Source organism: Neltuma alba, unplaced genomic scaffold, assembly GCF_004799145.2.
Source record: "Neltuma alba isolate B1F8T4 unplaced genomic scaffold, ASM479914v2 tig00003289_pilon, whole genome shotgun sequence".
In the NCBI taxonomy this organism is placed as follows: Eukaryota; Viridiplantae; Streptophyta; class Magnoliopsida; order Fabales; family Fabaceae; genus Neltuma; species Neltuma alba.
In genome coordinates this window covers 21,059-34,178 of record NW_021633223.1, presented here as the reverse complement: position 1 = coordinate 34,178, position 13,120 = coordinate 21,059, and the positions used below count along the sequence as shown (strand labels likewise).

Here is a 13,120-nt window from a genome sequence, read left to right as displayed (position 1 = left end):
ATGCGCTTTGTTATCGTCATCCATAAACTTCGTCTGCAGATTCTGACTTTCATTGAAACCGACATTTTCAGGGAAATACTTTGAAATTATAGAACCAGAAACTACTTAATTTTCATTTGACTCTAAAAACCGTGCCTGTAATGAATTCCAGTAATAAATGCTATGTTTCCACACATCAACATGCAAGCTTCGCCTCCAGATTCTCCCTTTTATGGTTTTTCTTTGACTCGGCGGCTGACATATCTTGCAGCATATAGCCAGCTTACGTATAAAACGATACAAACTTGTCAATGCATCCCGACATTTAACTTCTGAAGCACCCACAGTAATAGATTATTATTAACTTTGATTATACATGTATCCCAACATTGTTGATGCTGCTTCCAATACAACCAACCATTTTCGCTGACTCTGTTTATTATGATCTGCCAGAAGATACCACTGATCATTTAATGATCCTCAAAATATTTTGTGTCAAACTTTGATTCCCAGAGAGATTAGACTGAAAATATATGTACATGGGTTTTGTTGTCATTGCATGGCATTCTCTGCCATTTTAGGCTTAAAGAAAAAGAAAAACTCGGATGGAAAGTTGCAGAACTAAATAAAGTAAGAGAGAGGCTAAAATTACAAGACGGATGTCTTGGTTAGCGCTGCATCAATTTTGGAATAAGATTCAAAAGAAAAGACATTTCCTCCCGCGAGAATTGAGGCTTTAAGTTAACATGCGTCTTCCCCTTCCCTTCAGCCAAACCCTCTTCATCTCCATCATCTTTTGATTGCTTTATTGTGTTTGAAACTGCTTCTGTTATTTCTTCCACAAAATCAACTATTACCCCATCAATCCCCATCAGGTATTGCATGTAGACTGCTTCTGAAACATTGCTGCACAATTTATGACCAAATCACATGAGTTCTAGAATAATCGCAATAGTTAGGTACTTTCAAGCAACAAGGAACAAGAAAAATGCTGAAGGGGGCCTAGATACTTTAGTTTTCCATAGGTAAGGAGAGTAAGTTTAGAATCTTTGATCCTTGTTATTGCTCCAGGGTTCCTAAATATTGCTTCAACATCGGACACTATTCCTTGCAATCCATTCTCCAAACAGAGTTTTATAGCCTCGTCCAGGGAGTTTCTTCTTACATCGTAGTATAGTTCAGTTCCTCCTTCAGTCAAGAAATATACCTGGCATATGACATGAATTCGAGTTCAGAAGGAGAATTGCAGACTTTCAGCAATCAACAAAAGCCAAGAAAGGGCTTACAGGATAGGTGCTTTGCAATTTTCCAACGAGTTGTGCAGCATCTGGTTGAAATGTCGAGAAGATGATGGGTCTGTCCTTGGCATACTCGAAAACGATCTGTTCCACAAAATTCCAGTGTTTGATTAGGTAAACAAAGAAAAGATAAGAGTGAAATAGAGCTCATTTTAAGGATGAAGTGAATCAAATGCTATAAAAGGATATTAATATCATACCTTCAATATAGCTTGGAGATTATGGACGAGATGGGCTTGCTCATAGACCAGGTAGTCGTCAAATTTCAGCTCAATGTTGAAACCCAACGAAGGTTCCACCTCCTGAAACGCTTCTTGGAGGGTACAGAGTGGGTCATCTTGTTCAACGTTCCAGCTCACTATTTTCCCATCATATGTTTTCCTAAGTAATGGTTTTCCTTCCTTCTCTAAATCTCGCTGAGGACCATAGCAGAGGAACTCCGACAGACAAAGATCTGTGACTCTCTTCTCGAACACAGTCCCCTGAAAATCACACCTCAGATTTATTGGAATGTTCAACATTGTTAACTATAAGGAGGACTAAGGAGAAGCTTCAAAGGCTGCACTTACATTCTCTTGAGAAAGGATGAAGTCGTCGTGGAAAATAACTGGACAGTTATCTTTTGTCACCTGTACAAAAAACCACATTTCCAGTTTTGCTTTAACTTTTTCTGCGTTTGCCTCATTCACCTTCATACCCTCTAAAGCCAAATGAATTTTCAAACAGAAAAACCCCCATAGAAAACGGGAAGAAAACCAGGAAGTAGGAAATCAGTACTCTTGTAGATTAATTGAAGCAATATGAAGGAGTAGAAAATTCAGAGCACAAGCAACCGAGACCTAACAACAATGAAGTAATCTACCTAAGCGCCAGAGTAAAACCCAGAGCTATGTTTTATTAACCCAGAAGAAAAGAAAACTTCTACATAAACACGCAGAAGTACATCACTAAAATAAGTAAATGCTGTGAATTAACTCACAGTATCAGTTTGATTAAAATTATATAAGATAAATTTAATGGTTTAAACCTTTTTCATGTCAAATGCCTAATGCTCCAAAGAATTCAAGGAAAATATATATTCAGTGGCTACCGGACACCGCATAGAATCAAGAAAGGAAGATTAAACTTCGGTGATCGTAAATTGAAAATCGAGTCAAGAAAGGAAAATTACATTGTGGTGATCGAAAATTAAAAATCGAATCATTTTAAAGGTTTTTTTAAAAATATTTTTTTTCAATAGTGGAGAGAAAGTCCTCAATAGTTCCGAAGAAGTATGAAAGAAAATAATGAATAAAGAATAAAAAATTATAAATGCTGTCGTATGAAACTTCCGATACTTTTTATCTTTAAAATAACTAAAATTATGATTCATTCCTACAACTACTTTCAAGCTGACCAACATTTTTCCAAACAAGAATACGTCTGAGAAAAGCCAAACGTTCAGGTGAACAAGACTTATCGTCACACAACAACTGGGAAATAATTCAATGAAAACTAGAATACACAAGAAAAAGCAATCACACAAATCGCCGGCGGCGGAAAAGCGATAAGATGGGACGATGAACACCCACCTGAACGTCAAACTCGATGAAATCGACGGAGAACTTGGCAGCGGCGTTGAAAGACACGATGGAGTTCTCCTTGATGGCTCGCATTCTCCGATCCGACGACTGCAAGGCGTTCATGCCGTTCCCTCTGTGCCCAATGACCGGAAACTTTGGCATCTGATATTCAGTCCCAGTCGTAACCACGCCTGGAATCCCCAATCCCCAAAACCAAACACCACACATTCAGCAAAACCAGCGAGAAAGAACATCGCAGTGCAAATCAAAACAAGAACGAAAGAACGAAAGAACGAACCATCGGAGTAGCATGCGGTGGAGTAGAGGGTGAGAGGGGCGTTCTCAAGGCACGGGACGTCGGAAACATGAATAGCCTTGACAGCCATTCTCACAGAACGCCGGAGAGAGGAGGGGAGTGAAGGAGGAGAGGATATAGCAGGTATTTTGAAGATTGTTTCAGCCATGACTATGGATTTGAGGGATATTTATTATATAAACAAAGCCATACATAATACTTTTCCTGTTTCCGTAGCCAATACACTACACTCTCTTTCTGAGTCATATTCTTTGGGATATTCTCTCCCCCCCCCCCGGGGGGCCCAACCTACCATCATTATCGTCTTCTAAATTTGCAAAATCCACGTCAATTAAATTAACTGATTATCATTTACGAGTTATTATCACGTTCGGCAAAAATCGATTTTTGCAATTAGGGTTTGCTTGGTCCGATGTCTTCGGAGAAGATTCGTTGTCTCATTGAATTGGAGGGCCGGAGGTACGAATGGTGAGAGGGCAATGAGCTGGCAAAGGGACTGGGATGAGATGAGATTTTTTTTTTTTTTTTTGGGGAGCCAAAAGATGAGATTGATAATAATGTAACAACAAACAAATTGAATCATTATGAAACGATTTGACCCGAAAAAGCTATCAAAATAATTTCTTACATGCATGTATCTTCCATTTGGACTTGATCGATATCATTAGTCCCCCGCTTGTCCTTGCTACGTCCTCCCGCCGCTGCTAATTATCTTTCCTTAATTACTTTATTATAAATTTTAAATACCTAATTCATAAATAATAATAAATTAATTATAAATATAATTTTTTAAAATATACTTTATAATAAATGAGAAAAAATAAAAGAAAACATATGCATGATAAGAAAATACGTAAAAAAATAATTAAGAAAAAAATTTAAAAAAAATACATCAAATATTTACACATATTTTAAACTGCAGTTTATAAAATGAATCACATTTTCCTTTAAATTTAAAATTTATAATAAATCCCTAAATTTAAAACTCATAAATAAATAGGACAGGAGGGAGTACAATGCTAATTTTGGCTTTTCATTGATTGGTCGGACACTGTTGAAATTTACCAATCACGGGAACTCCTTTTCATCAAGAACTTCATTATTAGAAGGACCGCCGAAGCCGGGCTTCTTCAATGGGCAAATGTAGTTGGAACCGAGAACTACTGATTATATGATTATATAGTTATTAGTATTAATACACATAATTTATTGGCTCAACATGCTGATATTATTATTAAAAAAAATTACATCTCACAAGGAAATTAGATCCCATAATGACTATCGAATTTCAGTAAAGTAATAAATTCGTGCAATAAGTACTTAATTTAATATATAATATAAATCCAAAGACAATCAATTACTATATCAATAAAATTTGGAGGAAAAAAAATCATATTCCATTCTATTAACCCCTGTCTTCAGCCAAGGAAGGCACACAAGGATGAAGACGTAGCAGAGACAAGGAGCCTAACTTTAGATTGGCTCGTGGAGAAATGGAATGGGAAAAAATTGAAATAATAGGCATTCGCCAACACGAATAGAAGCAGTAAAATACTAAACTTGTAATAACCATTCACCCAGAAGCACACAAAGAAAAGCAGAGTAAGCGCAAGGATGAAGATCACAGGCGGAGACAGAGGATTGAACTAAAACTGAAGTAATAGCCATTCAGCAACAGCAGTCGAAGAGAAGCACGAAAAACGTAAAAACCACTCACCCCAGAGAAAATGGAGAAGAACCCCAGAAACACACAGAGAATGGAGGAGAATTTGAGAAAAAAATTTGGACCATTTCTCGATTTGTGCGTGTCATCCTTGCGCAGGGGCCATGCTAATCTTCTCTGTATCGTTCCAATTTTATCGGATGTCCCCGAAGGGACGCTCTTGGCTGCTGCAGCGATCCTATATAAACAACGGGACGGTGATAATCATCAGCGATGTGGGACTTCTGAGGATACACCAACTCGCCTCCCGGAGCTGGAAAGAAAGCAGTGAAACATATGAATGTGATGGAAGGAAGACGTAGTTCGGGAAGGAAGGATGGAAAACGAACTAATGAACGGAGAAAACAGTTTTTGTCGCCTTTTTTTTCCAATGATATTTTAGGAATAGGAAGTAGGAATATAAATACCTCTATCTGTAGGCATCCTGTAGCCTTGCTGGTTTTCTTGTAAGTCCTGATTTGACGCTTCGTTTCCTGAATGGTCTGCCCAAATCCCCATGCTCAAATGGCTTGAGTACGTGTCAAGTCACAGAAGGGAAACATAACTGGTTCAACTTAACCTAAATATAACAGTGTTAAAGCTCAAGAAAATCTCAATTACATCCTAACTAGATAGAACTCTCCCTTTTTCAGTTCCCTCGCTTTCTCAGTCAGCGGACCCGGATCCTTGACTGACAAAGAATTGAAATGAAAGGTCACGGGAGACGTGAGTTGTTAGAAAACAAAATTCCAAGGCGTACAAAATACAGAAGCACTCTTGACCCTTTGACCTATGCCATGTTGATATTCCGGCCGAAGCAGAGGCTATCATACGAAGACTTCTAGGCAAGTGACTGGAGTGATCCCAAAACATCCCAAGGCGCTTGGCTAACATTATTGGACGAAGACTTTAGGCAAGGAACTGTTGTACAAGAACAGTAAAGAAGAATTATAACTGCAGTTTCAAACTTTTTTTTTTTTTGGGAACTGAAAGGTGAGTATATATTAGTTTCAAACATTTTTTCGTCTGCTATTCCTTTCCCTTTTGAACATTGCCATTATGGCAAACCAAAAATCTCGCATGCGTTTATGAAAGACATGCCCTGAAGAAAGGTGGTTGAAATATGCCCATTTGCCCAAGAAGCAGTGAAACACGATGCAGAAGCATGGAGGAGCGATCAGTTTCCAAGGAATCACAAAATCAGTAGAAAATCAAAACCGCAAAGGAGAACGTTAAAACACCGGAAGCAGCGTCGACGGGGAACACAAGAGACTTTGACCCGCCTATCCGTTTGAGCTTTTCATCCTTGCGCGGTGGCGATGCTAGTTTTCTCTCAGGTGAGAGTCATATATGAACTTCAATATCGCGTCGGTGATGGGTGATATGGAACTCAGACTGAAGGAAACACTCTAGGCTGATTAAACTAAAGCAAGCTCTCGAATGCTCAGTACGTGTCACCCTGATAGTGACTGGATTAAGGGGTTCGAAAGAAGCTGAAGGGGCGGGTTACGAAACAATCCTTTTGCACCAAAGTTTCTGCGGGTTGTACGCGAACGCTTCTGGATGACAAGCATAGTTACAGTTAGCACCCTTTCTCTTTTGTTGTAATTTTCGCAGAAATTGTTATAGGAAAAATCTGTGTGAATTTTAAAATTTCAATTCAAATCTCTTATATTATTTTAAAATATTGTAAAATTAGTAAATATTTTTACTTTTTTTTTTGAAAATATTGCCACTTCAGCACCCTTAGTTAGTTTTTGACTATCAGAGCAGACAGAGCTCCAGTGCTGGTAATCCTGTCAGTGGCCAGCCGCCAGAACTTTGGTGACATGATATTGGAACTTTGGTAATCAGTCACCGGAATTTCGGTGACTACTCTTTTTAAGCATTGACTATTTTTGTTTTTAGAATTCTGATGACTACTCTTATTTAACTACAGATTACTCTAATATTATAATTAACTACTTTTATTTTTAAAATTTTGGTGATTACTCTTATTTACCTATGACTATTTTAGTTTTGTTATTGACTACTTTTGTTTCAAAACTTTCAAAAATACATTAAATATTATTGGAGATCTAATAACTACTATTTTTTTTAGTTATTTACTATTATCATGTAATCAATAACTATATACAAATAATCACTGGAATTTTAAAAACAAAAATAGCCAAAAATTAAAATAAAGTAGTTATAAACTATATGAAAATAGTCACCTCAAATAAGTACAATATTATCATTTGACAATATTTTAAAATTCTAAATAATACAAGAGGTTTGATTTGAAATTTTGAAATTTACCCATTCCAATTTGTCTTTTAACATTTTAAAGGTATTTTATTATCTTTTTGCCAAAAAAAAACTTATCTGCATATAAATATGAATATATTATTACTAGACACGCTTTTTATTTATTTATTTAATACTAAGACAGGACTATATTTTTTTGTGAAATTCTCTTACGAATATATAATGCGGACATGTTTAATACAACACTTATTAGATCCATTACCAAAAATATTACTTCAAGTCTTATAGTTCAATTGAATGACTTGATAATAAATTTTTAAAGCTGCGCGTAACTATTGTCCCCCCGCTTTGATCCCACTATGACCAACCGGTTAGCAACCAGAAAGAGAGCAGCACCAGCTATTTTCACAGGCACGGACTGCAAATAAATCGGTAAACGTAAGATAACACCAGGCAAAATAACAATCACTCTCAGAACTAACAATTCCATTCCTAATAGAACAACGGCTAAAACGACACTTACAAGCATCCTGCAAATGCCCGCAACCCCATATCGCACATACCATGATTTTACATTAGAATTACCATATATCACATGAATTCCTGATCATCACTGGCAAATCAGATCCCATTATGTCCATTAGCCAGACTATTCTTGGCAGAATGGCTATGTATGCTGGTTTTGGGTTGTCAAGCTGCTGCTGCTACCTCCGCCCACACGATTGGGTTCTCCCACCCGCTGTGCTAATGCAAGAACTTCAGGGGACATTTCCCAGCTCCCACTTTTTCTTCCCCAGCTGGATCGCCGAGGATGTATCCCGACACGGTCACCCTCGTCCACTGTAGTCCTTACTTCAGGTGACAACTCTCCCAGTTCACCTTCCTTTATAGTTGAACGATCATTGATCAATTGACCTTCAGAATGATCTACTCCGGGGCCCGTGTCCCCCCAGACGCCTTTTCTGCCCATCTCTACATCTTCCACAGCCTTTCCCATACTTGGGCTCATAAAACCCCCAGCCACCGATCTAGCAGGTAATGCTGGTTCCCTTGCCACCGTTGCCCTGAAATTGTTCTTTGATGGGGGAATGTTGCTGCAGAATATCTCTCCAAAATTATTCAACACTCCTTTGTTATAAGGATTGGCCCGTCGATCATACCTGTATCTGAAATTCTCATATGTAGTCTGCAGGAGCAACAGACATAAATAATTGTAAGATCATTTTGGAATATAACTTCTTTGTTCGCACCAAGAGAAAATTCCAAAATGCAGTTGTTACCTGATTGGTACTTATCAGATATAAATGGAAGGCAGTAAGACCACCAACAAACCACATTGCTATGAAAGTGTAAATTATTAAAACTATGGATGCCGGTGTTTTGATCATTGCCTTCCAAATTGTTATCTCCTCTGACTTCATAATTCTTCTAATGTAGACCCAGCAAAATGCAAAAACATATATACAAAGTAGCGTAGTTGAGAAGACGAACATGAAGAAGAAGCGATAATTACGCTGCATAACAATATAATAAGTGTTCAGATAATGTAACACAGATATTCAAGAACGACATGCAGCAACTAACTGAAAAGCCATTAAACCGATAAATGTCGTTTTATAATAGAAATGAACAGTTGTTTTGGGCTTCGCATCATATGCCAAAAAAGAAGTGAATAATTCACCAAGGAAGAAAACATAAAGTCAGCAAAAACAATCCTTAAATGTGAAAGAAAAAAGAAAGCTACCAACAAATCCCTTCTGCTTGAGGAGAAATGGAAATCCTTCGGAAACCCGGTAATCAATCAGTGCTGCATTATGAGTGCATGTTGGGATTGGCAACTCACAAATTCAAGTTGTCCAACCCAACCTGTGGCTACATCAATGGAGTCGAATCAAGTTTGTGATTTAGGTTGGATCAGATCAAGCCAGAAGACCCGCACAATTCATTGTACTTGGTTGAATTTGCAGATTTCAATATTTCGACTGTATAAAATCAGCCCACGTCTAAAACCCACAATTATGTGCCGAGAAGACTAAATTAACACTTGGTTAATTAACACATAACCTGACCTGCATATGCATGGTGAGTTTGGTCTGTGTCGAGTAGACAACATTAACACTGGGTTTGCATTTGAGACTCCTCTTTGCAACTGTCTGAATTGATATTTGCAACTCATTTTTCAGAAAATTTTGTTGAGGACCTAATTATCATTTAATCAGTATTTTGGTATCTAACTATCGTTCTCCCTAAATTAAAGTCTCGTCTACCACATGCCAAAGAACACGAGCATGACAACAAATAGAAACTACCCAGCGAAATTATCAATCTTTCTGAGCAACATTCGCCACTTTGCAAACTGGGTTCACAGTTGACAGAAGACAACTAAATAAAACAAAAAATCCAACTTACCAGCCCAATACACTGTCCAACCCAGGGGCAGTGGTGATCAAATCGTTCTACACAGTTATTGCAGATTGAGCAGTGTGAGCATCGAGGAGGCCTGTAGAGCATGCAAGTATCACAATATTTGACTTTGACAATATTGCCATTGACCTGAACCTCCTTAAAGCGAGGCAACCGTAGTTGAGGAGTTTGACCAGCTCCAACATCCAAATTGCCATCAAGAACTTCTGGCTCTGGAGGATGTGCATTGCGTGGAATTATACCAGGGTCTCTGCCAGAAGTTAACAATAGAAGACCTAAGACCTGAAAAGATTAAATCAGCACAAGGCTCAAAAGAACATATTTTTATGTGCATGGCAGAGATCATGACCAATAAAATCCAAGAAATTGGAGAATTTGGGCCTCCTAAAGCTTTGATTACAAAATCACCCAAAAAAAAAAAAAAGACAGCAATTATAAAGTCAAAGGCAGTGAACAAAACTACTCCATTGTGGCAACTAGTGAGCCCAGAATCAAAAGAATTTGAAGATACTTGTAGACATAGGACCGCCTAGGGAATGTCATGGCCTTTTGTCCCCACACCCTTGACATCAACCCACATCCTACCCTGTCTTTGTCACCCCAGGTGGCAACGTCATGGCTCTCTCAAGAAACATGAAATTCCACCAATTTTTGGGTAGGGCAGTCCAGAGACGGAAATGAAATCAACAAGATGTATGATTGAAAGAGATCTCCTGAAGGGTACCTTGTTTCAAGCCAAAAACACAAAACAAAAAGCAATGCTTCTCATGGTATAAACAAATAACATTATCACCATGCGGTACATTGATTCAGAAGGAGATAATTGATGTAGAGAGACTCACATAAACTGTGAATATAACAGCAACAACCTCTATGGTTATCCCCCAGTGGTCAGAAAAATCGTCCATCAGTTTTCTGGCAACAAAGACACAGAAAACTGCCACGGGAGCAACAAGAAGGAAAATGGTCAGCACCAGTGATCTTACATCTGGTCCAAATACGAACCTCCCCTGAAGAAAAAATTTCTGCAAGAAAATGTTCTATGTAAGAACCATCACAACCACAAAACGTCCAATTACAGTAACATGTTTCAGATAAAGCGCAGCAAAGGTAATTATTATTTTTCTATTATCTATGAACATTGTGCTAGTCCATAAATAATAAGAAATATAGTCTAGCAAAGTTTTTCCTAACAAAGCAAACAAGTTCCCTTAACAATATCAATGTTGATATCATATAGATTCTGTGACAAAAGTAAGTCAGATTCAAGATGTCAAGAGGGGGGAAAGCAGCTGTTTTCTAGTTTACACATGTAACGCTGCAGCCCATAAATCACAAAGCCTGCCACAATCTCTTTCATTTATTCAGCTTTTCCAAATTTTGGCCTAGTTTTGACTTTTAAGTGCCTAAAAATTCAGAATTCATTTTGACTTGTCCAATATCAAGAACCAGGTGCAATAGCAGTGAGGTGACTTTATGATTTGTCAATTCTCATAGCTAGTTGTATATTAAATAAAAGCTAAATGGTACTACAACTGAAATCTGAAACGCCAACAAGCTAAATGTATCCAATTAAGTTTCTTGGTTGCTATAATGGTAATTTACTGACGTTGCTTCATAACTTAACGGAAAGAGTACCCTCAAAAACTTGAATAGTCATAAATCAGGCAATCCCTCAGCTCCTTGGCGAGAGAGATTTCCTTTTTGCTAAGCTCGCTTGCTTTCATTCTGCAGAGTTCGTAATCACCACAGACCCCGGAACCCCTCTTAGGGTAATAAAATTGATTCAACAGGAGAGCAAGAAAAAATAAGAACAATCAATGAAGGAGGATCGACCTAGGATATCATTGGACTTAAGAGAAGAAAGAGAGGACTTTGCTAAACGCAGAATGAGATTGATTTAATAAGTTAGACTTAAGAAGAAAAAGAGAGAAAGATTTGCCTAGGCCTGAGAGCAGAATGCAATGGACTACATAAGCTCGAACAATATCATGAATTCGACATACATGACAGAAAGTGTGAGACAAAAACCCAATAACAGAAAAAGAAAAAAGAACAAAAAACTAGAAGTAAAAACTCACATTACTCCCTTTCCATGTTTGGTAAACCCGCAAATCGCTGGATCCCGACCCAGGATCGGTCTGCTGGGGTGGAGGCACCACGTACATATCGTATTGGAAGAAGATAGTCCAGTCACAGTCAGTCCAGAATCCTCAAATAGCATATAAAATCCGCAGTGACCCCCAGAAACGAAACTCACGAAGCCAAAACGCAAGATATAGAAAGGCAGGAACTTGAAGGCTCTCTGAGGTTAAAAATCCATGGCCGACGACGAAAGCAGAGACCCTTATAGCTCAGAATACCGGCGAGGTGGAAGGGAGAGTGGTAAATCGGCGACAAGGCATGAGAGGTAGGGCCAAGGGGCAGCGAGTGCTCAGTTTTTTTTTTTTTTAAAAGTTGGGTGCCTTTCACTTCCGAAGCTGGGGATTCAATACATGCTTTTGGTGAGCAAGGGACTCTCCCAACTGTTACTGCTACTGTCACTGTATGTGTCTGCGCTTGACAGCATATAGAAAATGACATGGCCCGTTTTCATTGGAACTGACCATGATTGACCGGTTTCATGGCTCCGCTGGCTGTTTCTGCCACTCTCTTTCTTGCGTCCTAATAATTTACCCTAGCAGGACCTTTCTTCCGTTCAAGGTTTCTCTCACATTAATTACCTAATAACGCACCCAACATTAGTTGAATTTAATTAATACCAAACATTCATTTAATAATATAAAATATATTATTTATAATAGATAGATAATTCTCACTAATACAAATTATATACACTTCACCAAAAAAAATTATATACAGCAAGAGAATCCAATTAAATATAAATGCTCTTTATTTTTATTGTAGTGGGATATTAATCTGCTGGATTTTAAGGTGAGTTTCACTAACTTATCATGGTATATTTTTTTAATAAATTTATATTATGTATAGAATATATGACAATAAAAATTTGTCATAGAACTAGCCTGATCAAGCCTACTCATTCAGTTGGTGCTGCAAAATTTTGCAAATTTGGGGATGAAAAGATTGATTGAGAAATGAGGCATAGATTTGGATATGAGCTTTTGAGCTTTCCAAAGGAATTGAACGGCTAATAGTTGTTAAAACTTTGGCTTTGGCATCATATATAGGCGGATTTCTGGGAAAAAAAAAGATAATTAATTTTTTAAAAAAAACTCTTTTATGATGTATGAGATAAAATTTTTTTTACATATTTATTTCATATAGTGTAATACTACCTCCGATAAATATAAGATTACAATCTACTTTGTTTTCAATATTTATACATTTTTTTCAAGATAGTCCTTCTAACAATAATAGTTTTAGCTAATATACTTGATTAGTAAAGATATTTTAGAAAAAACAATACCTGTTTATTACAAATAACTAACTTAAGTTCTTTCTTTAATCTCCTTGAATTAATTAATTAGCTCTTATATTTAGGACTGGTTATAGTATTTAAAATAAATTAATCCAAACCACCATTAAAATATGGGAGATGAAAGAAAAAAGCGCGGAGAATTATCAT

At 37.4% G+C, this 13,120-nt stretch overlaps 2 protein-coding genes and 1 non-coding gene across 3 annotated transcripts; all 3 read right to left on the bottom strand.

Annotated features, from left to right (window-relative positions):
* Positions 1–469: 469 nt before the first annotated feature.
* Positions 470–3,342, bottom strand: LOC114741148 (glycerophosphodiester phosphodiesterase GDPD2). The gene is made up of 7 exons (XM_028929401.1): positions 3,138–3,342; positions 2,849–3,030; positions 1,847–1,906; positions 1,478–1,759; positions 1,266–1,361; positions 990–1,186; positions 470–885 (listed from the first exon to the last, which is right to left on the bottom strand). Exons 1-7 carry the CDS (start codon positions 3,301–3,303, stop codon positions 648–650), a joined length of 1,221 nt encoding a protein of 406 aa, XP_028785234.1. The 5' UTR covers positions 3,304–3,342; the 3' UTR covers positions 470–647.
* Positions 3,343–4,931: 1,589 nt separating this feature from the next.
* LOC114741149 (U6 spliceosomal RNA) lies at positions 4,932–5,034 on the bottom strand. Its single transcript, XR_003739755.1, has one exon. It is a non-coding gene; the product is annotated as a U6 spliceosomal RNA (small nuclear RNA).
* Positions 5,035–7,509: 2,475 nt separating this feature from the next.
* Positions 7,510–12,086, bottom strand: LOC114741144 (probable protein S-acyltransferase 7). Its single transcript, XM_028929398.1, has 5 exons — positions 11,613–12,086; positions 10,374–10,556; positions 9,517–9,813; positions 8,388–8,621; positions 7,510–8,293 (listed from the first exon to the last, which is right to left on the bottom strand). Exons 1-5 carry the CDS (start codon positions 11,697–11,699, stop codon positions 7,775–7,777), a joined length of 1,320 nt encoding a protein of 439 aa, XP_028785231.1. The 5' UTR covers positions 11,700–12,086; the 3' UTR covers positions 7,510–7,774.
* Between the last annotated feature and the right edge of the window lie 1,034 nt (positions 12,087–13,120).

What these genes read in the sequence shown, in the direction of transcription:
- LOC114741144 (XM_028929398.1), bottom strand. Translation starts at nt 11,699, where the DNA reads ATGTACGTGGTGCCTCCACCCCAGCAGACCGATCCTGGGTCGGGATCC. An exon ending in AAACATGGAAAGGGAGTAAT is followed by an intron (nt 10,557 to 11,612) that starts GTGAGTTTTTAC and finishes ATTTTCTTGCAG; the next exon opens with AAATTTTTTCTTCAGGGGAG. An exon ending in ATCTGATAAGTACCAATCAG is followed by an intron (nt 8,294 to 8,387) that starts GTAACAACTGCA and finishes TTGCTCCTGCAG; the next exon opens with ACTACATATGAGAATTTCAG.
- LOC114741148 (XM_028929401.1), bottom strand. Translation starts at nt 3,303, where the DNA reads ATGGCTGAAACAATCTTCAAAATACCTGCTATATCCTCTCCTCCTTCA. An exon ending in AATTGCAAAGCACCTATCCT is followed by an intron (nt 1,187 to 1,265) that starts GTAAGCCCTTTC and finishes GTCATATGCCAG; the next exon opens with GTATATTTCTTGACTGAAGG. An exon ending in CTTACCTATGGAAAACTAAA is followed by an intron (nt 886 to 989) that starts GTATCTAGGCCC and finishes TAAATTGTGCAG; the next exon opens with CAATGTTTCAGAAGCAGTCT.